General features: G+C 42.4%; 2 protein-coding genes and 1 pseudogene across 3 annotated transcripts in view; all 3 read left to right on the top strand.

Moving 5' to 3' along the window:
• LOC147337109 (uncharacterized) overlaps positions 1-26,604 on the top strand; it is a 360,298-nt gene that overhangs the window by 39,024 nt on the left and 294,670 nt on the right. Inside the window, exons 12-16 of the mRNA XM_086286256.1 lie at positions 14,870-14,973; positions 15,058-15,156; positions 15,226-15,339; positions 17,571-17,649; positions 19,642-19,846. Of these exons, the coding sequence (XP_086142382.1) occupies positions 14,870-14,973; positions 15,058-15,156; positions 15,226-15,339; positions 17,571-17,649; positions 19,642-19,846 (601 nt within the window). The remainder of the gene's footprint in view (positions 1-14,869; positions 14,974-15,057; positions 15,157-15,225; positions 15,340-17,570; positions 17,650-19,641; positions 19,847-26,604) is intronic.
• The window catches only part of LOC147337110 (protein NLRC3-like), a 547,272-nt pseudogene that overhangs the window by 250,611 nt on the left and 270,057 nt on the right, over positions 1-26,604 (top strand). The gene's annotated exons all lie outside the window — the stretch shown is intronic.
• LOC147337113 (protein NLRC3-like) overlaps positions 20,018-26,604 on the top strand; it is a gene marked incomplete at its 5' end in the record, with an annotated part of 31,935 nt that continues 25,348 nt past the window's right edge. Inside the window, one exon of the mRNA XM_086266079.1 lies at positions 20,018-21,789. Coding sequence (XP_086122205.1) covers positions 20,018-21,789 — 1,772 coding nt within the window. The remainder of the gene's footprint in view (positions 21,790-26,604) is intronic.

Below are 26,604 nucleotides of genomic sequence, written 5' to 3'. Positions count from 1 at the left end.
AGCTGCAGTCAGCTGAGACTGAAGAAGTCACCTGATCAGTGAGCAAACGTTTCTGAAAACGTCCAGATGAACAGAATCAACCTTTTGGGATCAGCCAGCAATGCAGCATCATTGTTGTTCAGCTTCAGAGGTTTGCAGGAATGAACTGATGACCAGAAACAGCTGCAAAGTCCAAGAAAATACCAGCTGGAGTTCAGCTGCATTTGAAGAAGTCAAAGAAAAGTAAGGATGGCAAAGGGCGACGTTTTCTTCCAAAGAGCTGCAAACATGGTCGACGCCTCATTAGAAGAATCATCTGGACATTTGTGAGGAACTCTAACCAAGAAAGCAACGTCACACAGATCCAACAGACAGTTTCCACGACTGCAAGTGTTGAGTGGAAAAATGCTACATTGCATTATTGCATCCTCTCACCACAGGAGGCGCTGTTGGCACCACTGATTGCTGATCAGCTGTTCTCTGATGATCTGATTGATACTGTGAATAACGGGACTCACTGAACTCTGTGACACAGTGAAGATTACAGAGTTTAACTTCACCCTTTAAGACTGACCACAGAACCAAGTCCGCCAGAGCTTTTGTTATATTTTTACATGCTGTGGAGCCATTTGTGGGAGCATTTCAAGTTGCTATACATCAATACAACTGTTATAGCCCTAATTTTAATAATATGTGTGCATTAAGTCCATAGTAACTACATAAACTGCAAAAACAACCTCTGCTCATCCATCTCTGTGTGTATCAGGATACATTTGGTTCATAATACACAGAAAAATCAGAGTTATTACCTGTAATAAATGTGAAAGATTCCTGCAGTGATAACCAGGCAGGACTGAAACACATCCAAGCTGTCACCACGGTAACAGCACCGCCCATCCACAGGTGAGGGGAGGAGCAAAAAGAGGGACTTTGACCATTTTATACTAAAAACACTCAACTAATGTTTCTAATATGAAACAAATAAGCCCACATTAATGTGAGCGTTTATTAAATAATAATAATGATGATTTCCTCCTGATCTCATTTCCACAGCAGAGAAAACTGTGGTGTATATTGAGGTGGAGGGTGTGGTCTGTGGCTCAGGTGTAGAGTGAGGGTGGGGTGCACCACAGCAGCATGCTGGGACTGCTGAGGGTGGAGGAGGGAGTGATGATGACATCAGAGCTGCAGCACAGAGACCAGTGAACACACAGTCTGTTCATCTTTGCATAGATACAATATACAGCACAATATTGAATGACAGACACGCTGTGGGAGCTTCCACAGATACACTGACGTCAGCATCCAGAGTCCTCCTGCTGCTCCCCCCTCAGAGCCCCGTGATCAGCACCAACACATTCAGTTAGATGACAGAGTCCAGCTGCAGCTAGAATCAGCTCCCCTCTGTGAACAACAGCACAGCGTCAGTGTTTCACACTCAGTGAAAGGAGGAAACAGCAGAAGAACACCATGTGTGCTACGTTTCCCAGGACACACTACAAACTGCACAAATACAGAGCAGCACGTGGAAGGACCTGGAGCTGCATTTACAGAGCTGCAGACAGCGTGATGTCCTGTATGGACAGGTGGAAGGAAGCAAGTCCTCAGCTGGAACACTCGTGTTTGTCCACAGACAGGAAACACAGCAGGAAACTTCCTCACAGAAGTGCAGCTCATGGATAACACACTTCCTGTCAGTCAGAATGAGGCTGCAGCCAAACACAGAAAGGTGTTTTTGTCCAGATGAGCCCAGAGAAGAAACACGAGTGTTCACAGACATCAGAAGCTCAGAGAGGTGAAACATGAGGTTGGAGTCCTCGTCAGCATCCAGAAGAGCTGCTGTGAAACCCTGAGTACTCATGACAGACTCTGATGGCACAAACACATCATGATTCAAACAGAAAGACAAACATGGAGCTCCTGATCCTCCTGCATGAGAACAAGCTGACATGAGCGCTGTGTCTGAGAGTGTCTCCCTGTCACAGTGACAATAACACAGCTGCTGCTCACAGTCATTAAACTCACCTGAGGTCAGCTGTGCTCCTTACATATGAACCATGTGACCTCACATCAGTGCTGTGGATGACTGTAGTCATAGAAGAGTAGAGCTGTAGCAGGTGGTGTGAGGAGGAGGTGGTGTATTCTAGTTAACGCAGTACTGAAACACTCCAGCAGAGGGCGCTGTTAAGTCCTTATTGTAACACAGTTACTGTGTGCAGTTAGACTTCATACATAATCTGCACTTATTTCCATCAGACATGCTGTCAGGAAATGATTGGTTTCTATTGATTCTACTTCCTGTTGACTCGTTTGATGACAGTGAAACAATCACAGCTGATTGTGTGATGATGTAAACTGTCACTGTTACATTCAGTGTGTGTGACATAATGTTAGTGCAGGCTGATAACAGCCTGGTTCTGTTAGAAACACATGAACGTGTCCATAGATCAGTGTGTGTTTAACATGAGAGCTTCAGCCCTGCTGATGTGTTAAATAAAGACATGCAGGAAAACTGATGAGACTCTGAAATAACTCTTTATATTTATAATGTAACTCTGCATCAAAAGAACAACAAAGGATCCCAGACAGGTTTCTGTGAACAAAGACCATTCTGATGTTTCTGTGTTTCTAACACTTTGACATTATTAGTAAACAGACTGCAGTGAGCAGCATTTATAAAGAGCTTCTATATAAAGATATGACAGCTGTTTGACAAGTTTATCACTCTGTGTTTGGACCTGATCAGTCCAGCTGTTTACTTGAAACATGTTCATTTACCTGTTCTGTTATATTCATGTTCTTGTCTCTGTTGAAAACACATTTTAATGTCCCTCAGATTTTTCTCCCAGATGAATAAATATAAAAATGACACAAACTGACTGCAGCTACTTTTTGTCCTTTCTGTCAAAAACCTTCATGTGACTCATGAGAGACACGTTTCAGCTGTTTGTGACAGATCAGAGGCCAACAAGTCATTTATAACACTTTCCATCATTGTTTAAAGTTCTCAGTGTTTCTGTGTTGCTGCGTATAGGATCTCCCAGCATCATCACTGTGCTGTCCAATCATTGTGTGCGAGGTTACCCTTATAGTGCGATGTGTGTTTGCACAAAGAGAAGCATGTGTGTCAAATATAAATAAGCACAGAACAGAAACAGCTGCTCGTTTCTTCTGTTTAGAGTCAAGTTAGTGTTTTGTGTCTTTGTTTGAGGCCTGATGTCGAGCAGAGGTGTGTGTAACTGCACTGGTCTGTTATATGTGTGAAGTGTGTGCTTCTCTTCAGCATCATCTTTGTCACTGCTGATTCCTTTGTGTCATCATGTGTTGAGAAGAGAGAACAGTTATAACGGAGGAGCAAAAGGAAGCCCTGAAATCTGCATCAACAAGGAAGTGTTGGCTCACCAGTGATCCCAGCAGAGCCACTGGTTTGGCTCCAGTTGTTCTAGATTCAATGATGTTGTTGCTACAGATACATGTCAGCATCTTTATTGAATTTAATATGAAGCAGAAATGGTGTCATTAGGAGAAGAAGAGGAGAACAAGTCCGGCGAGGAGGCAGCAGCTCTTAAAGATGAAACAGCAGCTCAGCCCTGAGCTCAGAGAGCTGCACATGAAAAAGCTCCTCAAGCAGATCCTGTCAGAGGTTTGTCATCAACAGGAGGAACTGTTCACATCATAGGATGAAGATGCTGTCAGCTGGATGAAGAAGGTTATTTAATGGCAAACGTTCACACTGAAGTCAAATTGTTGTCGTGTTGAACAGATTCATGTACTGATCGTCTCCAGAATGTTAGAAGAGCTTCAATGAATCATTAGAAACAACTTACAGCTGCACAGCTGTGTCAAACACATCTGTGTGTCATTGTGGGATTGTTGTGTTTCTACATGTGACACACGTCTAAAACATGCACACAATCTGAACACAAACAGGGACTCATGTGTTCCCACAGCCAGATGCTGAGAGCCATTTCCTTGTAGTCCTGTGTCTACATACATGAACCATTAGATGTTATTGGAATGATTGTCAGCTCTGATAGTTTCATGTGTGTTTAGCTGGACGCTGTTTGATCCTCGACATGTTTAAAGGTGTCCAGTCCTGAGACACTGGGGCTGGAAACAGCTGTGATGTCATTGGACTGTCACACAGACAGAAGTGCATGAAGTGAGCAGCCGAGGAGCCGCTGATGTTTTGGATTCAACAGCATTTGAAAGGTCGACACAGACACATTTGCACACAGAAAGCTGAATCTGTCATATGCCACAGTGAACTCACTGTTCAGTGTTTTTCAGGAAGCTTCTTAACTGCCTCTGCTGCCAAACAAGCAGCTGATGTCCTTGAGAAGAAGCTGAAGAAGTCTTCAACAACAAATACAGGAAGTGGACTTTCAAATACTAGATTCACTTTAGACTCACAGAGAAATGACTCAACCAGCTGTGTTTGACTCTATGAAAGGTCAGTGTGTGTCTGCACACAGACTGTTGTGTTGGACTGTTATTCAGTTGTCTGCTGAATGTTTTCAAATGTCTGCATCTCAGCTGTGATGAGGCTGGGGGTCATGGGAGGCCACCGTAGCAGCCTCTTCAACATCATGACATCATCATAAATGCTGCTGGACTGTCTGATGGGCTGACGGTGAAAAAGCCGTCGGGAAGGAAACAGAAGACATTTCAGAGGCTGCAGCAGATTTCTTTGATTCGGGGCCTTTTCCAGCTTTATTGGACAGAGCAGTGAAGATAAGTGACAGCAAAGCAGAGAGAAAGGGGGCGTGGCCCGGGTCAAAGCCAGGCCAGCTGCTCTCCACCTCGTGGCACATGGTCACCTGCTCATCCTAGTGAGCTCCACCAGCAGCCCTTTCACACACTTTACACTGTCAAACACTGTGTGTGGACCTCAGCTAACAACAGGCTACATTTAAGTCTGGACTACATGCTTTTATATTGTTTTTATTCCATCAGCAGCTCAACATCATGAGCAGCTTTGACATAAAGACATCAAACTCAAGCTGACTTTAAACTACTTTTAATACAGGGGCTCAAAAACAACAACATCTTTATTATATATCAGGACACAAAGTCATTTCATCTCAAAGGGAAACAGCTTTATTTGGAATAACCAGCACTATCAACTGGTTTGGGATCTCCACCAGTTTCATGTCTTTGCAGCTTCTCCAACAAAGTTCCTGTAAAATCAGCATGTTTGTCTTTATTGGTTTGATAGTGATTGATTATTCAGTCCCAATCTGCTGTCATCTAAAGAACAAAATGATGTTTCTATGAGTCACAAAGCTCCAGATGTTGTCGGCTTCACAAAGAAAACAAAGAACTTAAACACAAAGTGTTTGGAGCCAAAATGTTCCCAAGCTGCTCTTTTTGAAATGGCAGAGGTACAGTGGTGTCTAACAGCACACTGTGGAAGGCAAACATGTTATTGTTGGATGAAACTTCATGAATCCTTTGTAGATTTGAGCTGTTGGAGCCTTTCTTTTCTCTTCAGGTGTACAGATGCTGAGGAGGCAGGTGAAGCAGGTGGAGCTGTTGTGATGCTGGCAGAGGGTGTGTCTTAGTAACTCTGTGAGGCAGAACTGGATCCAACATTGTGGATGTGTTGATGTTGGAGCCATTAAGAGTCTCTGGCCACACTGTAGGATTTCCCTTTGATCCACTGTGGGGGCATTTTGGAGTCTGTCAGTGAAACTCTTCATGTTTGTGTTTGACTCCAGTTTATAGAAACAGAGAAATGTGTCATGCTTTTGTTCGGCCTCCACAAATACACACATTTGTTCATTGGTTGGACTTTTTGGAAGGAGACACATTGAAAACCATGTTAATAAGATCTTGTTGTTTCCTGTGGATCCGACACAGAGAGTGGACTTCAGACAGAAAGCGTGGAAGAGATTTTAGAGGCCGTGTGTGGCAACAGGAAGTTTCTGTGTGTTTGCTGATCTTACATGTGGAAAACAACACGTGATGTTTGTGAAGTTCTACAATGATCATTGTTCTCACAGCATTTTGAGTGGGAACAGTTCAAACTGGGAGTAGTGGGAGTTATTTACTGATTGAAACAAGCTGAATGTTTCTGTGACGATGAAGATCAGCAGCTCAGCTGATCAATGAACTGACATCTATCAGTCGTTTCATGAGATGAAGTCATCAGCAGACATTTGTTCTGGCTGTGTGATGAATGTCAGAACGTCAGGGCTCTGCTTTAGTCACTGCTTGATGATCATTGGCTCATTGTTGAATCCAGGGGCCCAGTCTGACCTCTGACCTTTGCTGCAGGTCTTCTGTGTTATCTCCACTTTCATGTCTGATCTTCTGCTGTATCGTCCAAAATAAACATCTGGATCATTTCCAACACTTCAGCAGATCTTTAGTTTGGGCAGTGCAGCACAGAATAACACATATTGTACTATACTGCCCACTTCCTGATCTTATTGGATCTGTGTGTGAGGTTGGTGAAGGAAACACATGTTTACTGAGTGAGTCGCTGCCATTAGGAACTAGTTTTTATATCACAGCCTGGAAATCACACAGGACCATTTCTGCAAGTGAAAAGTCGTCATTGGAGGAAAATGATTGTGTAGTTTGTGCGACTGAAGAATTGTCCCAACTACATGTGCTGCTGACCCTTGACCTTTCCTTTAGGTGCACAGAGGAGTCTGTGGGAACATCCAGAACTGAGGCATCTTGTGTACAAACGTGTTCAGACCAGATGTCAAATGATGTCAGATGTCATCCGTGAATGGATGCAACTGTGGATCGTTCCAATAAAATGAGGCAGTTTTGTAAGTACAAGCCCACTACAACCCATCATCAACATTTTAAATTACATTATACATCTTCACTGATATAAAGCACCACTATTTTAACCTGATTCACTTTTTCCACCCTAACAGTTCATTCCTCAAATCAAACAAGATATTTGACCCTAAAAAAATGCATCAACAAATAATTTTGTAATAAAATATTTATTCTTCAACTTTTACAAGTGAAATCAAACAAGTGTGTTTAAGAGTGAAACCAGAGTGGAAGCTGCTCATATAGAGTCCAACCCAGGCTAAAGTAAGCTGAGTAGAGCAGCACCATCAAAGTGTCGGCTCTCTGGACACGGTGCAAGATCGCCATCTGCAGGACAAAACTAGTTTTTCTCGCCCTCCTCGTCAACATGAAGATGATGTCATCGTACAGCAACTGATTCCCTGTCCGTCTGGAACAAAGCATTTACATTAAAAAAGACATTTACAGAAAATACAAACACCAACAACACATCTCATCATCACATGATATTTTATTATTTATTATATTATATATTTTTATTGTACCATCAACATCAACAAATACCAGCATATTTTCTTTGAGATTGAGTAGAGTGGACCTTTCCCTTGGTTCACTTCCTGCTCGCAGCATCAGCTGACCTCTGACTTCCTGGTTAAGGTCTCTCAGCGTTGACTGGAATATCAAATCGGACTCACACCATGTTCTTGTAATGTGGTCATGTCTGTCAGCTGTTTGAAGAGCATCTCTGGCCTAAACACAATAGGAAGAACAACAACACGGCTAAAAAAACAACAACACATTTCCATATTAGATGAAGGGCACCGTAACTGGAAATGGTAACATTCATCTGATGCTGCTTTGGATTTATCTTCTGTTTTAGACCAACTTTGATCACTTCGAGCCATCTTAAGTCCGTTTGTTCTAACTTCTCACTAACATCTCGTATGATTTCAGATCCCTGCTGTTCCCCAGCTGCCCTGTAGGTTTGTGCTTTGACCTCCAGAGGGCGACAAATCAGCACAGACAGAGAGCTCCATTCAAACTTTGCTGCCATCAGGAATAATTCTTCAAATATAATCATCAGTGTTTGAGCAGTTATGATATCAGGGACAATCTAGACATGTGTGACAATACTGAACATGTCACATGACACACCTCAAACATCATGTGATCCACTCTCAGTCTGCACTTTCATTCATGACTTCAACAGGTTGAAATGAGCTTTGAAGAAACATTCAGTGAAATAAATCTTTCATGGATTCATGTGAGCAGCAGATGAACTTTACAAAGAATCAGTGGATTTATCTTCTGTTTTAGATCAACTTTGATCACTTCGAGCCATCTTAAGTCCGTTTGTTCTTCTCACTCACTAACGTCTCATATGATTTCAGATCCCTGCTGTTCCCCAGCTGCCCTGTAGGTGGCCTCAGTGTGTCTCACACCATTTACAGATGATTACAGGTCGTTTACAGTTCAAACAGGTCCAACATAAGAAATATGCAGAAAATATCCTGCTATAACAGTTTGGGTCAAAGTGCAGATGTTCCAGATGTTCTGAGTCTGTCTGTGTTTCATGTTAACATGTAGATGTTGGACCAAAGTGAAGCTTTTTGATGTGACAGCAGGAATGTGAAGTGTAACTCTGAGCTGTAGGAAATGAAACTAAACGGACTTTTTCTCCTTTATTTATAGGAAAGTGTAGGAGAGCAACAGATGAACAAGCGTTACTGTAACAGGAAACATCAGAGGACCTTTATGTTCATCATCATCACTGTTTCCTTGTTCTGTCACAAACACACAACACTTCCTGCTCTCTCTCTGATGGATCTGATTGGCTGTTTCATTCACAGGAGGTCAGGGCGTCACACAAACAGCTTTAACTGCACAACGACACACTTTAAATCATCTGCAGACAAACCTGTGTGTTTGATTTATGAAGAAATAATAAAGACGTGTGTACAGCTGTCCATGAAGCAGCTTCTCACACAAACTCTGACACTTCAGCCACTTTAATTCCTGCAAAGCTGCGTAATAAAGAGCTGTGACTGCTATGAGCTGCTGATGATGACTGCATGAAGCTCTCAGCTGAAGCTTCTTTCATTTATTTTAATGTTAATGTCGCCTTTTTAAGTCTGTGTGAGGATTTTAATGACACACATTAAAGGAGCTTCTTTGATTAAAACCAAATTCATGTTGATTTTCAGCCTGAAATGATAAAAACTTTAATAATTCTGTTTATAATCATCAACCTGGAGACTAATGAAAAGTATAATAGTGAAAAAAAGCCTTTATTATTTGAGTAATGCCTGAATCTGCTCAGAGACGGAGACGACACAGAGGTGTTGATGACAGTTTGACATTAACTGAATTAAAAACAAAGTGCTCTTATTGTGAAAATCTGCCTCCTACTTCTTTAAATCATTTTTATGTATTTTTTAACCTCACAGTGAAACATTGAGGCATTAATCTGACACAGTTTGATCAGCAGCTGTGTTTTCACTGACGTTTCACTTTGATTTGTTCAGACTGAGCAGAGAGGATCGGTTCTCTGTGTGCGCACTGCTGAGAAACACAAGCTCATTTCTGCTGTTTCATGAAAAGTGTTATGGAGGAACAAGAAGTTCAGCCTCTAAACTCTCAGCGTGAGGACTGAGTGAAGAGTTTCAGAGCAGAGAGTTTTGGCTCACAGCTTTTAGCGTCTACACAAAGAGACGATTACGCACTTGATCTGAGAACATCTCCACCTCCTACAAACAAACTCTCCTACGAGCAGCTGTCACAACCACAACAGGCAGAAGACTGGATCCTGCTGCAGGTTAATGATTGATCTAAAGGCAGCTGACCTTTGAGCAGGAACTTGTGAGTCTTTTATTGTGTTTAATGCTCACAGTGCTGAAGCCTGCAGACACACCCACATCATATTATTTGTTCTCAGGGTTGTTCGGCGTGGTGGAGTGGGAACAGAAACTTTCTGCAGGTTAATTATTGATCAAACTAAAGTCATATTAAGGAGCTACTGGCACGGAGTCAGAGCAGAGCTCAGAAATCTGAAATATATCAAAGTATATTAAAGTTAGAGTTTAGAGAACACTGTTTGGTTAGCTGCCTCAAAGGCAGATGACTCTCAATATCACAAGATCAGGTGAAATTTCAGACCAAGGGAAAATCACTGGGATTATCTGTGAAGAGGCAGAAAAGCATAGACCTCGTCTACCTTATAGACATTTTGAAAAGGTAAGAGTGAATCTGTCTTCATTCATCTACATGGAAACATAAAACCAAAAAACAAACCACTACAACAAAATCACACCCAGTAGGGCTGGGCGATATAAACAATAAACGACAGAATCGATTAAATTTGGTCAACGATAGAGATTTTGACTATACCGCTCTATCGCGACAGCGCATGTGATGATGTCATCAAACTGCACCTGTTTTGGTCGAAAGCATCGCAGCGGTTAAAACCATTATCCTCTGCAATTATACTGGGTGACAGTCACAGCAAAGAGATGAAGCACTTTTGAAACGCGGGGAAAGCCAAAAACTGCGCTTCCTCCACTTCCGTAACATTGATTCAATAATGTTGAATTCTCTGCAGCTGCTCTATTCCCATGTTGTGGCAGTATATTAATAACTAGCCTCGTGTTGTGGATGAATGATCTCAGTTGTTCTCGTGACTGAAGTTTGGCCCGTGTACAGCATCCTGCTATGCGACTGCATTTGTCCCTGACCACCAGAATCCCTCACATTAACTTTTATCGAGTGGAAAAAGAGTTGGGGTTCATCCTCCAGCTTCACTGTGCTAATGTTATGCTAACATAGCTGTGTCGCTAGCAATCACGTAGCACAACATTATATACCAGGTAGTCCAACTTCAGTAACCCTGCAAACGCCACTGCTGTTTAGTTTTCTGTCTTCATTTATGTTGGAAGTGGTAGCAGAGCTGTTTGAATTAGTTTCAAAAATCTCAGTCAGAACATGGTATGAAATGTTTAGGTGTAAACTAGCGTGCTAACTTCCTGTTAACTTCTAACTCCGTTAAATTTAATAAATTCTGTTTTCATGGATATTAAACTTAATTGTTACATCTGCTAAAGCAGCAACGCTGATGATTTTATTAAAGATGAAAGAATTTAGACCGTTTTTAACTCTCAGTGTTCGTTTGACTTTGGGACCTGAAGCAGACGGAGTTTTGGACCCAGATTACTCCGTGAAGCTCCTCACCACGGCAGCCGTAATGCTCTGACGATCCATCAAGCCGTGCGGCTTACCAAAGTTGTGCTAAAACATTTTTAACAGATTTCTGCAGCCAAAATCGGTTCGAGGTCACGAAGCACAACCAGAATTCATACATAAGGCACACTCTCGATTTTTGAGAAAATTAAAGGATTGTAAGTCTGCCTTATAGTGTGGAAAATACGTTATACAGAAGAAAAGAATATATCGCGATATATATCGTTACCGCACATGCTTCAAATTATACCGCGATATGGATTTTAGGCCATATTGCCCAGCCCTAACTCCCAATTTATTTACAACATTTGAAACATACAGTGTAGCTCCGTCAAAACACTCCAAGGCCAAGTGAAAGTGCTGAGAGGGAAAAGATCATGATTAATGATTTATTTAAACTCATAACTGGGTGCAGCAGCTGAGCTTTGACCTGTGAGCTGCAGCTCAAGCTTCTTTTATGGTTCAGTGTTTAATGTGTAAACTGTTTATCACTGCAGAGACGCCTACAGGCTATCTACTGTTCAAAAGTGAATTGTTATACACAGTGCAGCAGCTGACCGTTGACCTGTGAGCTTCAGCCTCTTTGCTGGTGTGAAGTGTTTAATCTGACGCAGTCTGCAGACACAGACGACTGCTGACGGAGAAGAAGCAGAGGATTTTCTCTGTTTCTACACAGACCTGGTCCAGACAGCAGAGAGCTGCAGAGTGAAGACGTTCATTGGAAGAAGCTGAGTAAGTTCAACGTCCTCTTTGAATCCTGGATCAGGAAGTGAATATTTGGTGTTTAAATAAGGTTTCTGTCTTTGACTCAGTCTGCTGTCACTTTTTAGAGAGAAAAGGAGATTTTAGATTAACTGGTGTTCCTGCTGCTCCAGCATTAAAGCACAGTATAGGTGACTGCGCTGATGCCTGTTTATAATTTCACCAAAGCTAATAAACTGTTGGCTAAATTTTCTTGTTTTCAGATGTAAACAGAGGTGAGAGGAGCAGATAATAAGGATTAAATATTATGCTGAATAACTAAATTCTGCTAGTCTGTGACGTAACTCCCAGCAGCATTGCCTCATTTCTTTGACCTTGACCTAGCTAAGCTAACATGAGTTAGCTTAGCTAGCAGAGCAGCTATCTCTGCTGTCTGTCATGTGACCGAGTCAAGTGTGTGTAGTAGACTTGTTAGCATAGCTAGCAGGCTGAAAGAAGCTAGCAAACTGTGTGAACACTTTGTAAGAGGTGAGCAGTGAAGGATAAGGAGCTCCTCCAAATGCTGATAATGCACTTAACCTGAATTTACTGCTTGTTACATTATATGTGATGTTCAGTCAAAAACAATTACTTAAATTAACATTATTATTAGTAGTAGTATTAGTATTAGTATTTGTTTATTATTCATGACATGGCTCCCTACTGTAGTGGTTTGAACAACTGATCTGTGGTTATTGTGTCCCTGCAAATTCAACAATGCGCCTCAATGCAAAGCATCAAACAAATATTTTTATTATCAAGTCCTACTGGATGAATCACCGTAGCTCTGACAGTGAAGCACACTCATTTTTATTGGTAGTCACCTTGTAAGCAATGTTCCCTCTAAGCTGCGCACTGTTGGCACGGTCTCTGCGCAGAGAAAATCTGTATTGAGCACACAAAAAGAATTCTAACCTGAATTGAAATTAAAGTAAATATGTGCCGGTGTTTTAGCAAAGCAGCTGATGTGGCGTGAAGCCACGTTAATGACAACGTGTACAACCATTGGAGATGTGAGCAGGACAGACGGAACAACTGACAGGAAAAGTGTGGACTTTATACCAGTTTTTAAATTGTGTTGATCGACCACGTAAAACCAGAGTTATGATAAAATATCTGCAATGTTTGGTTTTCTTCCTGAATACTGTCGTTGTTTATATTTACTGCAGGAAGAAACGGTAAAAACTGCGTTTTATAAGGAAAACGCTCGAAAGCCTGTGAGCAAAAACAATACCAACCCCCAGCCTTTCCTATTGGTCGAAAAATGTACCATGTCGACCAATCAAAACATGGCATTTAGTTGTTAAGAAACGGAGTGACGGCGGTGTTTTGAGATGTGAGAGATTTGAGACGTTTAGAGCAAATCTTGTGTAGTTAGTGTGTAGTCAGTGTGTAGTTAGTGTGTAGTGTAGTCAATAGTGTTGTTGTGTGTGTCAGAACAATGAGGCGACTGCTGAGTGTTACAGGTGTTACAGCAGTGACACATCTGCTGCTGTCAGGCCTGCAGGTATCAGGCTGTTGTTCTCCTTCATCTCATAGTGGACAGAAATTATTTTTTGGAGCGGCACAAATAATTTGTGTGGCATCAGATTTGATGCAGAACAGCTGATTGTTCTGTAAATAGTTTGAAATGTTTATTTTAAAAAAAACACCTTGGCTGTAGTTTTTTGCAGTAAACAGCTGCAAAAAACTTTGTTTGCAAAACTCAGTTACTTTTTTGAAGAAGTAACTATATAATTAACTGCCCAACATTGGTCATTATTTACTGTATGTTGCAGACAGAGTTACAGACTCTCTCCCAGACCACAGACTCATAATACAAGTCAGAGCTTTATTTAAAGAAAGTTGTGTTTTCAAAATTGAAGTTCAAGTTATTTTTCCTTCCAATAGTGTTAACATGCTACAGGTCATGAACAAGATTTTCTTTTTTAACTTTCATTGTAAGTGGACTAAAGCAGTTAATTAAAAGTAGTTTAACAGAAATGTAAACGCTGTAAATTGATTATTTTAATAAACATGTAACTTGGATGGATTCGACGCTGGCGTGACCACAGTGCACACGTCTAATGTCGCTCACAGTGGATCGCTCAGGGAGGTTGTGTGTTCGCTCAGACAAGTGAAACATTAGAGGGAACATTGCTTGTAAGTGCAAGCTTTAAACTCTCATGGATGAGTAAAACTCATTAGAAACACTGGCGAGCAGTGAGTGAATAACAGGTCTGACAGCAGCAGCAGGGACGGTGCTGTCATAGTTTAATGTGGAGTCTGTTTGAACTCAAACACTGAAGAGCAAAGAAAAGAACTTTAATGGTTCTGGGTCCCTTTGACCAAGCACTTTGCATTTTTTGTATTATGGTTTATGGTTCTGGTTCATTTACAGTCTTATTTATGCTTCTTTGAGTTTCTTATACTTCCTGTTTAGTTCCTTGATCATTAGATTCCCTCTGTGTCTCTGTGTGCCTCTGTGTGTGTCTGTGTGTGTCTGTGTTTGTGTGTGTCTGTGTGTGTCTGTGTTTGTGTGTGTTTGTGTGTGTTTGTGTGAGGCCTGGTGCTCCATTCTATATTTCCTCAGCCTGTCATGTCTCTCTTGTCTCCTCTTTCCCTCGCTCACTCTCGTCTGCCTTTCCTCCACTCCTCTGTCAAGCTCACGTGTCAGTGTTGTGTTCCTTTGTTTGCTGTTTTATTGTGAAAGTCTTGCATTCTTTGTTCAGTGTGTTTCATTTTTCCTGTGAAGGTTCTCAGTCATCCAGGTCATCATAGTTTAAGGAACTTGGAAAGAAAAGCATCTGGACTTCTATAAGTTGCTTGAAGATGTTTCGCCGTTATATTTGGGTCCTACCCTGTCTGCATTATGCAGCTAGTTCAAGACCAACATTTTTCTAGTTTCCCAAACAGTGAATCAGTGTGTGTCAGTGAATGCATCGTGTGTGCTTCAGGCTCCATCTAGTGGACTGATAGCAGAGCAGCTGATGGCAGCTTCCTCTGCCTCACACTGCTGTCTGACTGCATCCAGCTGACACTGAGATGAAGCAGGAAAGAAGCAGCTGATATTTGGACAGCACACATGATGAAAGGAGGATTTCAGCTGATGTGCACATGAATGATTTGTGTTTCCTCTGCAGGTAGAAAGTGTGTGTGAGCTGAATTGAGCAGCATGGATCAGTGTGAGGACAGAGAGGAGGGAGTCCCTCCCTCTAAAAGCACTCTGTGTGGGGAACATGAGAGCCAGACCAAAGCTCAGAGGTGAGATGACCATCTCTAACTGTCCATGACTCTTCTCCATGTCACAGCTCAGCACTCACATCACTGCTGCATCATTATTCACAGGAACCCGCCTGGACCTCCACCCAGCTCTGTGTCCTGTGAAAGTAACTCAGTCAAAGATACCATTAAGAGATTTGAGCAAAGACAGTCAGCTGAGAAAAGGTAAGCTAACACCAATAATATCAGCTGATATGTGATGAGAATTTTACTGAAGATTTATAACTTTTTCAGGATCCATCAGAGACTCAAAGCTGGACCTCCACCCAGCTCTGTGTCCTTACAGAGTGACGGGTCTAAAGATCACCCCCTTTATTTTAAAGTCCAGCCTGTGTCTGCTGCAGAGAGGTGAGCTGTTAGCAACATGAACTCTTTGATTAAACTGCTCGATGTTGTTGGATATAAACTACAAACACGTCGTTCCCTCAGTCCCATTTAAACTGTCTTTTAAAACAAGCCTTTGGTTTCTAAACAACTGAAAACCCACTTCAGCAAACAGGAAGTGATCAGAGCGTCCGTCCACTTCCTGTCAGGCCCTGCAAACATTTCATATTGAAGAAAAGTCGTTGACATCTCACATTTTTACTCCACCACATTCAACCATTTTGACATTTTACAGCATGAAACTCTTGTCACATGACTCCTGTTATGTTATAGAGTCATGTGACCACCAGGGAGGGATTTGTATGGATGAAACACATTCAAATCAATCTGATTCATCAATGGAAACATTTTTGATGTAAATGCAGCAACACTGAAAACGCTGAAGATAAAAACACAACAGATGAAATATGAACAAATCGAGGCTTTGAATACACGTGTGTGTGTTTGAGACACAGAGATAAATGGATTGTGTGTCTGTCCTATTGCTGCGTGAGGGTTTTATTGTAGATTTTGTGCGTGTACACTTTTGACCACGAAGGTGTTGAAAGGGCGTAAAACAGTTGGAGGCACAAGAGTGAACACTAGTGCTGTCAGTAGATTAAAACATGACTAATTAATGACACAATCTTCTGTCATTAATCCTGATTAATCACAATTACTTGATCAATAGCTGCAGTTACATTTTTCCAACTTTATATTTAAGCCTGTAACAGACGTTTACACCATATAATGAAGTCAATGCAGAATAAACACAAAGAATGTTAAACGCTTCAATTCAAAGAGACTTTGAATAGTTTTCAGTCTTTAACTCAGCTTCTCTGCTGTAAATACAACTTTGTAACAAACATATATACTAAAAGCTAAGTGCGCACTAATATATAATAATATATAATCTATATTACTGCTGTTAATGAAAATGTTTAATCAGACTCATCACAGGGTTACTGTGGATTCATTTGGATTAATCACCATTAAACATCATTTTTAATGTAAACGAATCAAATTTCATTTCATGAGCAAACAGACTCGAGAGAAAAGGGCAAATTTACACACTTAACATGTTTATTGAACATGTAAACATTGATTAACCTCCTGAATGAGCCGACCCCCCCAGGGACAGTCCTGCATGCTAATGATGGGCTCTGCTCTGCACCTGCAGGATTCTGTCAGCCACAAACTCCTCAGCTGATCCTGAATCTGAGCCCATCTGTCAAACCATCATTTTCTTCACAGGTCTGTGGAGGTGGCACTGATCCTGCAGCAGTCTAACACTCTCTGTCACTCTTCTTCAAGTCTTTGACACGAGGAACCAAAACTATGTTATTAACAACACTAACAGGTCTGCAGTTTGTCCACTTGGCAGTTGTGTCATCAGTGCTTTGCATTGTTGTGATATTTTAAGCTGGAAGTGCTTCGGTGAAAAGAAAATTCCTTCTGTCACGATGTGCAGAATCCTTCATGTTGGTCGGCTGGTCCATCTTGTTATTTTTTTAATGCTCAAACTTTCCATCGAGAGGTCAGTGTGTGTTTGTCATCTTCCATATTGAGCTGATTGGTTCAGCTGCCGTCACTAACAGATGTGCTGCACATCTGCACGTGTGCAAAGGTAACTCTACTCGGACAAACTGCCCGAAGTGCGTTGATAGAAACATTTCAGGGATTTTGAGTCGTTCTGCTCTCCAGATGTGTCGTGTTAAAGGTTTTTATCATGTTAATCATGATAACAGATGAACCCTAACCCTACATGTTAATTTTGACAGCACTGGTAAATCCTTTTTAATGTTCTGCTGTCAGATCATTGATTAGACTCGACTCCAAATACGAGACTCGGAAAACTCAAATGAAAACTCAAATCAAAGCAATGAGAAAAGGACTTCTTGTGTTAGAATGAAAACATATGGAAGTGGTCAGGTTTCAAACACTCGTTGAATCTACTGCACAGTTACATTCAGGGACCTTTGGCCTCCTGAGAACATTAGTTGATGGTTCATCACAGTTTTCTCAAAGTTTCCTCTGAGCTTCTGCAGCATCATCACTTCCATCACTGATGAAAGAAAGTTCATAGAAAACAGAAAATATATCTTCAGAATCTGAGAGTTTAAAACTTGACAGACTTGATTCAGATGAAGTTATTTGAGCAGAAACTCCTGGATCTTTATCCTGTGTTGATCTAATCCTTCATGGTTCATCCACAGAGTGGAGCAGCAGAGCTCAGAGGGTCCCAGTGGTCAGTCTGCCCAGCAGCATCAAACACAGCTGGACTCCATATTTATGGTCTGTACATGTACAACAACTACTTTATTATTAATAATAATGCATTTATTTATAGGGCCCTTTCAGAACACCAAGGACTCTGTGGACTAAATGACCAAAAGAAAACAAACTTTGAAATCAGACGGTGCAAATGTGATCACAGGGAAACGTTTTAAACATCGAGGCTTTAAACAGAAACCAAAGTGAAACAGTTTGTAGTCGAGATCAGTGGGAATGAAGCTGAATAACTGTTTCTTCAATAACTTTGAGCTCTTAAAAAACAAAAACTAGCTGAAAGTCTGGCTGCTCTTATGAAAAGTACAGAGAAATTATGGGTCGCTCAACACTTGTGCACAATATAAGAGTTTAAATAAATCTGAAGAATAACTCAAAGTCCTACAATCATACTGATAAAGTCATCTACAGCTAACTATCCAAGTGGATTTGTTTAAGACAGCTCCATCTGCTGGTGGCCCTCTGCAGGTGCATGAAAGGGGCGTGTTTATATTGAAAGTAGTAGAGAAAGTAAACCCCACGGGAAGGAGGAGGACTCTCAGCAGCTTCCAGCTCATATTCAGACATTTGACTTCTCACTGAAAGCAGCAAGTTTGAGTGTCTGTACCTTAGTTAGAAGAGATAACATGGTCATAGTAATTAGAGTTGATTGAGCAATGCTGTCCTTATAATGTAGTTTATGATTTTTATACATTTTTTTATGGACAAGTCCAGTTTTTCTGTAGAGCCTCTCAAGTTGGTGACAGCAGTCAAAGTTCACGTGTAAACCAGAGCAGCAAATCAGGTCCAAATGTGTTGTTCACAGTGAGTGGGATCATCATTGGCTGCTATGTTAACCTCCTGCAGCAGGATGTCTTTGGTCAGAGAATGGATAGATCACTAAGTCATTGTTGAGTTTAGGGAGACAGTAGACAGTTGGAGGAGGTTCAGCCAGTTGACACACAGTAGATAAAATAACTGAAGGCAGGAGCAGACACCTGTATGACTTTCCACCTCTCACATAGATTATTTCCCTGGGCAGCGCCACAGGGCTGGTAGATGTAAACAAAGCTGGAGGAGAGGATTTATTCATCTGAGAAAAGTCACAGAGTTGTGTCTTGATGCTCAATCATCCAGGTACGTAAATCCCAAAAAGCTTGATTCTGTTCATCTGGATGTTTTCAGTGGGAGAAACGTTTCATCATCATCAGGTGACTTCTTCAGTCTCAGCTGACTGCAGGTTTCAATCTCATAAACAGGACATTTGAAACAGGACTGAAACCAGCCCACTGAAGGAACAATGGGCTGGGAGGTCAGTTCATTGATCATTGGTACGCATATTGTCAGGACCATTGATCAATGGTTGTTGATCAATGGTCATGAGTCCAGTTCACAGAGAGCTGGGGAATGGCTGCAATCACAGCATTGTAAGATGGTGACAGTTGTACCCTTGGGCCCCTCCTCCATTCAGAGATGGTCTTTCCTTTTCACACAAATGGCCTCCTTGACTCCGCCCTCAAACCAGCGTTCACATTTACTCAGGACCTTCTTGATGTGAAGTTCTTCTGCTTCGCTGGCTGCTGTGTCTGTGGGGATGGTGTTTGTTCTGTGTTGTAGTGTCCTGATGACGCCCAGTTTGTGCCCCAGTGGATGATGAGAGTCAAACCTTAAATACTGATCTGTATGTGTAAACAGAGTGAACCTTTAAGACCAGTTGTCTGTACGATCAACTCAGTCACCTGAAACATCTCCAAGTTTCTGGCTTTGATCATCAACCTGTTGGTAGTTCAGCTCTGAACACCAGTGAAATGTTTCTCCCACTGAAATCGCTGCATTCATATGAACAGCATCAACGTTTTGGGATCGTGGAGTTGTGGACAAAGTCTCAGTTAATCAGATAAAGTCAAACCTATAATTGGTAAAGAGTTCGCGGATGATATGCCCCTTGATGGTAAAGAAGTGGATGTTGTGTGGACTAAAGTTCAGAGTGGTGGGTCATTCATAAATATTCTGTTCCAGCTGCTGGAGGACAACATCATCACTTTTGTGAAGAACGAGCTGAAGAAGATCCAGAAGGCTCTGAATCCAAATAAGCCCCAGTGCTTGGAGTTTCAGAGGAAGGATGATGAGCAGAGGAGAAACAGCAGAGAGGCATTTGTGAAGATCACAGTGGACTTCCTGAGGAGAATGAAGCAGGAGGAGCTGGCTGACCGTCTGCAGAGACGTAAGAGGATTTATCTAAAGATTTAAGCTGCTGGATAAATGAGACACTTGTGACACCAGTGTGTTCAGTCATTTCTCAGTGGGTCAGAAATTGTCATCAGCATTTTGTAAAATATGATTGTTAAAGTTGTATTTTTATTATTATTATTCAGAACTTCAAGCTGCTGTTTGTCATCGTAAACTTAAATCCACCCTGAAGGAGAAGTTCCAGTGTGTGTTTGAGGGCATCGCTAAAGCAGGAAACCCAACCCTCCTGAATCAGATCTACACAGAGCTCTACATCACAGAGGGAGGGACTGCAGAGGTCAATGATGAACATGAGGTCAGACAGATTGAAACAGCATCCAGGAAACCAGACAGACCAGAAACAACCATCAGACAAGAAGACATCTTTAAAGCCTCACCTGGAAGAGATGAACCAATCAGAACAGTGCTGACAAAGGGAGTGGCTGGCATTGGGAAAACAGTCTTAACACAGAAATACAGCCTGGACTGGGCTGAAGACAAAGCCAACCAGGACATCCAGTTCATATTTCCATTCACTTTCAGAGAGCTGAATGTGCTGAAAGAGGAAAAGTTCAGCTTGGTGGGACTTGTTCATCACTTCTTTACTGAAACCAAAGAAGCAGGAATCTGCAGCTTTGAAGACTTCCAGGTTGTGTTCATCTTTGATGGTCTGGATGAGTGTCGACTTCCTCTGGACTTCCACAAAACTGTGACTGATGTTACGATGCCCACCACAGTTGATGTACTTCTCACAAGCCTGATCAGGGGGAATCTTCTTCCCTCTTCTCACGTCTGGATAACCACACGACCTGCAGCAGCAGACCAGATCCCCCCTGAGTATGTTCACAGGGTGACAGAGGTCAGGGGGTTCACTGACCCACAGAAGGAGGAGTACTTTAGGAACCGATTCAGAGAGAAGGAGCAGGCCAGCAGGATCATCTCCCACATCAAGAAAGCTCGAAGCCTCCACATCATGTGCCACATCCCAGTCTTCTGCTGGATCACTACTACAGTTCTGGAGCGTGTCCTGAAAACCAGAGAGGGAGGACAACTGCCCAAGACCCTGACTGAAATGTACATCCACTTCCTGGTGGTTCAGGCCAAAGTGAAGAAGGTCAAGTATGATGGAGGACCTGCAACAGATCCACACTGGAGCCCAGAGAGCAAGAAGATGATTGAGTCTCTGGGAAAACTGGCTTTTGATCAGCTGCAGAAAGGAAACCTGATCTTCTATGAATCAGACCTGACAGAGTGTGGCATTGATATCAGAGCAGCCTCAGTGTACTCAGGAGTGTTCACACAGATCTTTAAAGAGGAAAGTGGACTGTACCAGGACAAGGTGTTCTGCTTCATCCATCTGAGTGTTCAGGAGTTTCTGGCTGCTCTTCATGTCCATCTGACCTTCATCAACTCTGGACTCAATCTGCTGGAAGAACAACAGACAACCTCCAAGAAGTCTGAAACAAGAGAATCTGCAGAGAAACACTTCTACCAGAATGCTGTGGACAAGGCCTTGCAGAGTCCAAATGGACACCTGGACTTGTTCCTCCGCTTCCTCCTGGGTCTTTCCCTGCAGACCAATCAGACTCTCCTACGAGGTCTGCTGACACAGACAGGAAGTTGCTCACAAACCAATCAGGAAACAGTCGAGTATATCAAGAAGAAGCTCAGTGAGAATCTGTCTGCAGAGAAAAGCATCAATCTGTTCCACTGTCTGTTTGAACTGAATGATCGTTCTCTAGTGGAGGAGATCCAACAGTCCCTGAGATCAGGAAGTCTCTCCACAGATAAACTGTCTTCTGCTCAGTGGTCAGCTCTGGTCTTCATCTTACTGTCATCAGAAGAAGATCTGGATGTGTTTGACCTGAAGAAATACTCTGCTTCAGAGGAGGCTCTTCTGAGGCTGCTGCCAGTGGTCAAAGCCTCCAACAAAGCTCTGTAAGTAAACATGAACTCATCGCTTCATTCTTAAAATCATGGGAAATAAATCAGAGGTGCTCAGTTCAAAGAACACTACCACTTTAGAAAAATTAAAAAAATAGTCACTAAAATAGTCATGATACTTTAAATATTTCTCTCCAGCAGGACATGTCAGCATTTCTGAAATATTTTTGTCTTCAACTCGAATCAAAGCACAATCCAGATCCAGCCTATAAGAACATGAGCTCTGATCCTTCAGCCCCTCTGACAGGTTTATTATCCTCAAGTTGTTCACTTGTCTCCAACAACCAGGAGTCTAGCTCTGTTTTTTAAAGCAAATACTTGAGCTACCAGACTGCACCTACATCGTTTTCAGATGTTCTTATTTTAAGGTCTGGTTTGTGTCTCATCTTTATTGCAATCCCCCATGTCTCTCTGTTTTTCAAATATAAATCTGTTACCTCGGTGTGGCCAGAACAACATGGTGAACCCAAAATACAGACAAAGGTGAAGGAACTGAATATTACTAGACGTGAAGGCTTTATTTACACACAGGAACTTGACACTTGGAATTTTTTAACATGAACTGTGAACTATGGCGGAAGTCAAGCACTTGAAGCTGTGAGCATGAAGTGGGCTCTATGGTAGGTTTCCGGAAATGGGTCTTGGTAGATGGTAATCTGAGTCACTGTAACAGAGGTAGAGCAGCATCAGAAAGATCACTGGTGGAGGTTACAGTAAGTGAACGAGGTTATCTTCAATGTCTTATTTGGGGTTTCTGTAGCTCAGGAGGTAAAGCTGGTCTGATCTGACCTACTGATCGGAAGGTTGGTGGTTCGATCCCTGGCTCCTCCAGTCTGCATGTCAAGTATCCTTGGGCAAGATACTAACCCCAACTTGCTCTCCGATGCATCCATCAGAGTATGAATGCGTGTGAATGTACTTAGAAAGCAATAAGTTCAGATAAAGTGTTTGTGAGAATGGGTGTGATTGGGTGGATGTGGCATGTTGTATAGAGCGCTGTGAGTACTCCGGGAGAGTAGAAAAATGCTATATAAGAATCAGTCCATTTACCATTTACTTGTCAGTAATTGGAAAGCAACTTGGGGAAGGCAGGTGGTGAGGTCTGGGTGAGTACTTGTTAGCTTTGAATCCAGGCCAAGTGGTCCAGTAAGTCTAAGAGACGAAAGGCATTAATGTGGCTGTGAGTGAATCAAGAAGACCAGCATCCAGGAAAACGTGACTGAACTGCAAGGGTGAGTAGATGATCCGAGGATTAGGAGGTTAGCAGAGTTATTGGGAGTGCTGATGTTATATTCAGCCTAGTAGATTACTGTCAGGTGTGGACAATGGACAGGCTGCCCAGGCTTCACCCAAAGGCAGAAACCAGAGTCTAGTGGGAAACCACAGCCGCTCACACAGACCATGAAAGCAGCATGACCCCCCCCGCCAAAGCATTCTCTTTCACTTGGCATCATTTACCTCTCCCTTCTCCAATTTCTGATGTGTCCACCTTTGCAATGATAACTGTGATCAGGGTGAACCAAAAAGGCGCTGTGGTGAACAGATACTTAAGTTTGGTGAATGCAGTTTCAGCTTTGGGGGACCAGATGCATGCTGAGACTTGAGTGGTGCAGCTACCTGACTATAGTTGCAAATGAACCCTCTATAAAAAATTGCTATTCCCAAAACCCATTGGAGATGCTTCTGGAATCTACAATGGGTACAAGGGGTAGGCCACTCTGTTAAAGCTTTCACATTTGCCAGATCCGTCTTCACCTGCCCCCGTGCCAAAATGTAACTGAAAAAAGTTATTGATGAGGAATGGAATTCACACTTTTCTGCTTTGACATAAGGTTTATTCTCCAGCAAACGTTGGAAAAATAGCATGGACATGAGACTGATGTTCCTCGCAGGTTTTGGGAAAAATGAGTATATCATCCAGATACACCAATACAAACCTGTCAAGGAAGTCCCGGAGGACATCGTTAACTAATCTTGAAACATTGCGGGAGCATTATTTAACCCAGGCGGCATGACCAAATACTCGTAGTCCCCCAATGGCATGTTTAAAACGGTCTTCCACTTGTCTCCCTGATTGATCTGGAAAAAGTGGTAAGCGTTGCGGATGTGGGGTTTTGTAAACCCAGTGGCACTGTGAAATGGCCTGAAAGCAGAGCTAATGAGGTAATAGGTACTTATTCTTGATGGTAATATCACTGAGGCCCCTAAAGTAAATGCATGGCCAGAGAGAGCCATCCTTTTTCCCCACAAAAAAGAAGTTCCAACTTGAGATGACAATCGTTGGATTATGCCTGCACCGAGGGATTCCTTAATGTACTTTTCCATAGCCGCACACTCAGGTCTAGACAGGTTATAGAGCCAGCTAGAAGGCCGGGTGGAGCCAGAGAGTAGTTCTATGGTACAGTCATGTGGTCTGTGAGGTGGCAGTGAAAGCGCTTTACTTTTGCTAAATAATTCCTGAAGATCATGACATTTGGTGGGCACAGAGGAGAGATCTAAAACAGTCTCAGTGTTGGTTGATGGTTCCACAGGTTCCGGTGGACGGGCGGAAACAAGGCAATTTGAATGACAGAACAGACTCTAACTGATTACCCTCTGACCTGACCAGTCTAAGTGGGGGTTATGTAATTCTAGCCAAGGAAACCCGAGTATGAGTGGTTTGTGAGGTGCATGAAAAGCAAAAAAGGTAAGTGTTTCCTTGTGATGGCCAGGGGAGACAGGCTCTGTGCGGTGAGTTATGTGAGGGGACACTCGGTTATTTAATGACTTAGTGGGAATGGGCGGATTAAGGGGGCATAGAGGGATGTTTAACTGTCTCGCTAACTCAGACTCCATGAGGTTCTGATTGAACAAGAGCCTGAAAGGTCTGGTTAACTAGCACAGAGACTTGGAGTTGCAATCTGGGTTTTTATGTTTGTGTGAGTATCCTCCACCCTTATCCCTGAACTTTCCAGTGGGCAGACCCTGGTGTGGAATCGAAAACAGACAGGTTCATCACGAGAAGCAAGCTGATCTTTCATGGTTTGATTTAATGACTGAAAAACATACAGCGGACGGTGGTTAGCACTGTTGCCGCACAGCAAGAAGGTCCTGAGCAAAAGTCTTTACAAACTCAACCAGGAAATCATCATGCGAGCAGAAAGAAAGAGGATGAGCAGATAGGTAAGCAAGAGAAACCCGCCAGTGTCCCAGGTTTCCAGAGAAGGTTCAGGTTCCAGGTACCTGAAATGGGATGTAATTCAATTCAATTTTATTTATATAGTGCCAAATCACAACAGTCGCCTCAATGCGCTTTATATTGTACAGTAGATCGTACAGTAATAGATACAGAGAAAAACCCAACAATCATATGACCCCCTATGAGCAAGCACTTTCGCGACAGTGGGAAGGAAAAACTCCCTTTTAACAGGAAGAAATGTTTGGTGTCAAAGTCAAAGCACAGATCCATCCAGTCTCTGTATTTCAGCTTATTTCCTTTATACACACATTTAACAAGAACAGTTTCAGACAGCTAGTTTTTATGTGACCCAGTGGTCGGCGGGGTTATGAACAAAATAAATAAACTTGACAACGCCACCTAGGGGAATTACACCCCCAGGAAATATATTTAAGAAAAATAAATAAAAGGAATAAAAGAAGACCGCACAGATTCAAGGATGCACACTGAGGCAGGTTGGCTTCCAATATTAAAACAGTTTTATTTATAGAAATGAATAAAATATTATAAATAATATTTTATAAATAAAATATTAAAAGTCAAGATGTAGTGTCATTATTGACAGTGTCCTACAGTAAAAATAAACAATCGTGGAACTTGGACTTACCAGCAGCCGTGGAACCAAAAGAAAATCACACCAAAAGAATCACTGCAGACCACCCAGTGCTGTACAAAAGAAAGTGTGAAAACGACCCACCACCTGAGGTCCCAGGGCCACTGGCTCGTCCTCCTTCACTGAAATAAAACACAGAAAAGTATGTTAAAAGAATAAAAGGACACTGAGCGTCAGGCTCGCTACAAATCATAAAAAGACTAAAACACACTTTAATAACTTTAATAAAAGAAATCACACACACACACACACACACACACACACGGGAAAGGCTTATTCCCCACGGGTCAAACTACCACTCGTGCTGGTAATAATTATTCTCAGGCGTAGGCCGGTCTGGCTCCCCACCGGCTGAGACCGGCCACCCAGGCGATTTGGAGTCCCAGCACGACACTCGGGCAGAGAATCACTTCAGCCCGATCACAGAAGTGTGGGTACGAGCAACAGTCCAGGGTAAAATAGAACACCAGGCGAACCCAAAAAAAGGTAAGCCTACTTAATAAAAACAAGATAAGACAAGACAAGACAAGCTCCACCGAGGAGGAGTCCTCACAACAGCGGCTGAGAAGGCAGTTCACTCTTCCAATTTAGATTGGGCGATTTGCCATGGAGAGGTGAGTACAGCAGTAAAACCCCCAGGACCGGAGGCACTATATTCTCATTGGTGGGGATAACACCAACACCTCTCTCCGCAATGGCAGAATAAAACAGACTGCTGTAGCTGTCATATAATCTGCTCTTGCTGATCAGTCCGTCGCAGTACGCCAGCATTTACTGCTGTATCGTACCAGAAGCTCGGGAGGAATTAATCCAACAAGACATCGGCTTAGCTTTATACAGGCTAGCGCCACCCTGCAATCAATGTGCAGGTGGGTTCCCAATTAACCCAATCACCTGATACAAGGAGCGAGTGCAGCGGAAAGAGAGCGAGGGTGGTAGAGCGAGCGAGAGAGAGAGAATGAGAGAAGAAAAACAACGG

The sequence above is a fragment of the Aulonocara sp. 'chitande type north' Nkhata Bay genome, linkage group LG3 (genome assembly GCF_057382095.1).
Source record: "Aulonocara sp. 'chitande type north' Nkhata Bay isolate Kocher_YH1m ecotype deep benthic linkage group LG3, A_spYH_male_GT1.1, whole genome shotgun sequence".
In the NCBI taxonomy this organism is placed as follows: Eukaryota; Metazoa; Chordata; class Actinopteri; order Cichliformes; family Cichlidae; genus Aulonocara; species Aulonocara sp. 'chitande type north' Nkhata Bay.
This window is presented reverse-complemented; position numbering and strand designations above follow the sequence as displayed.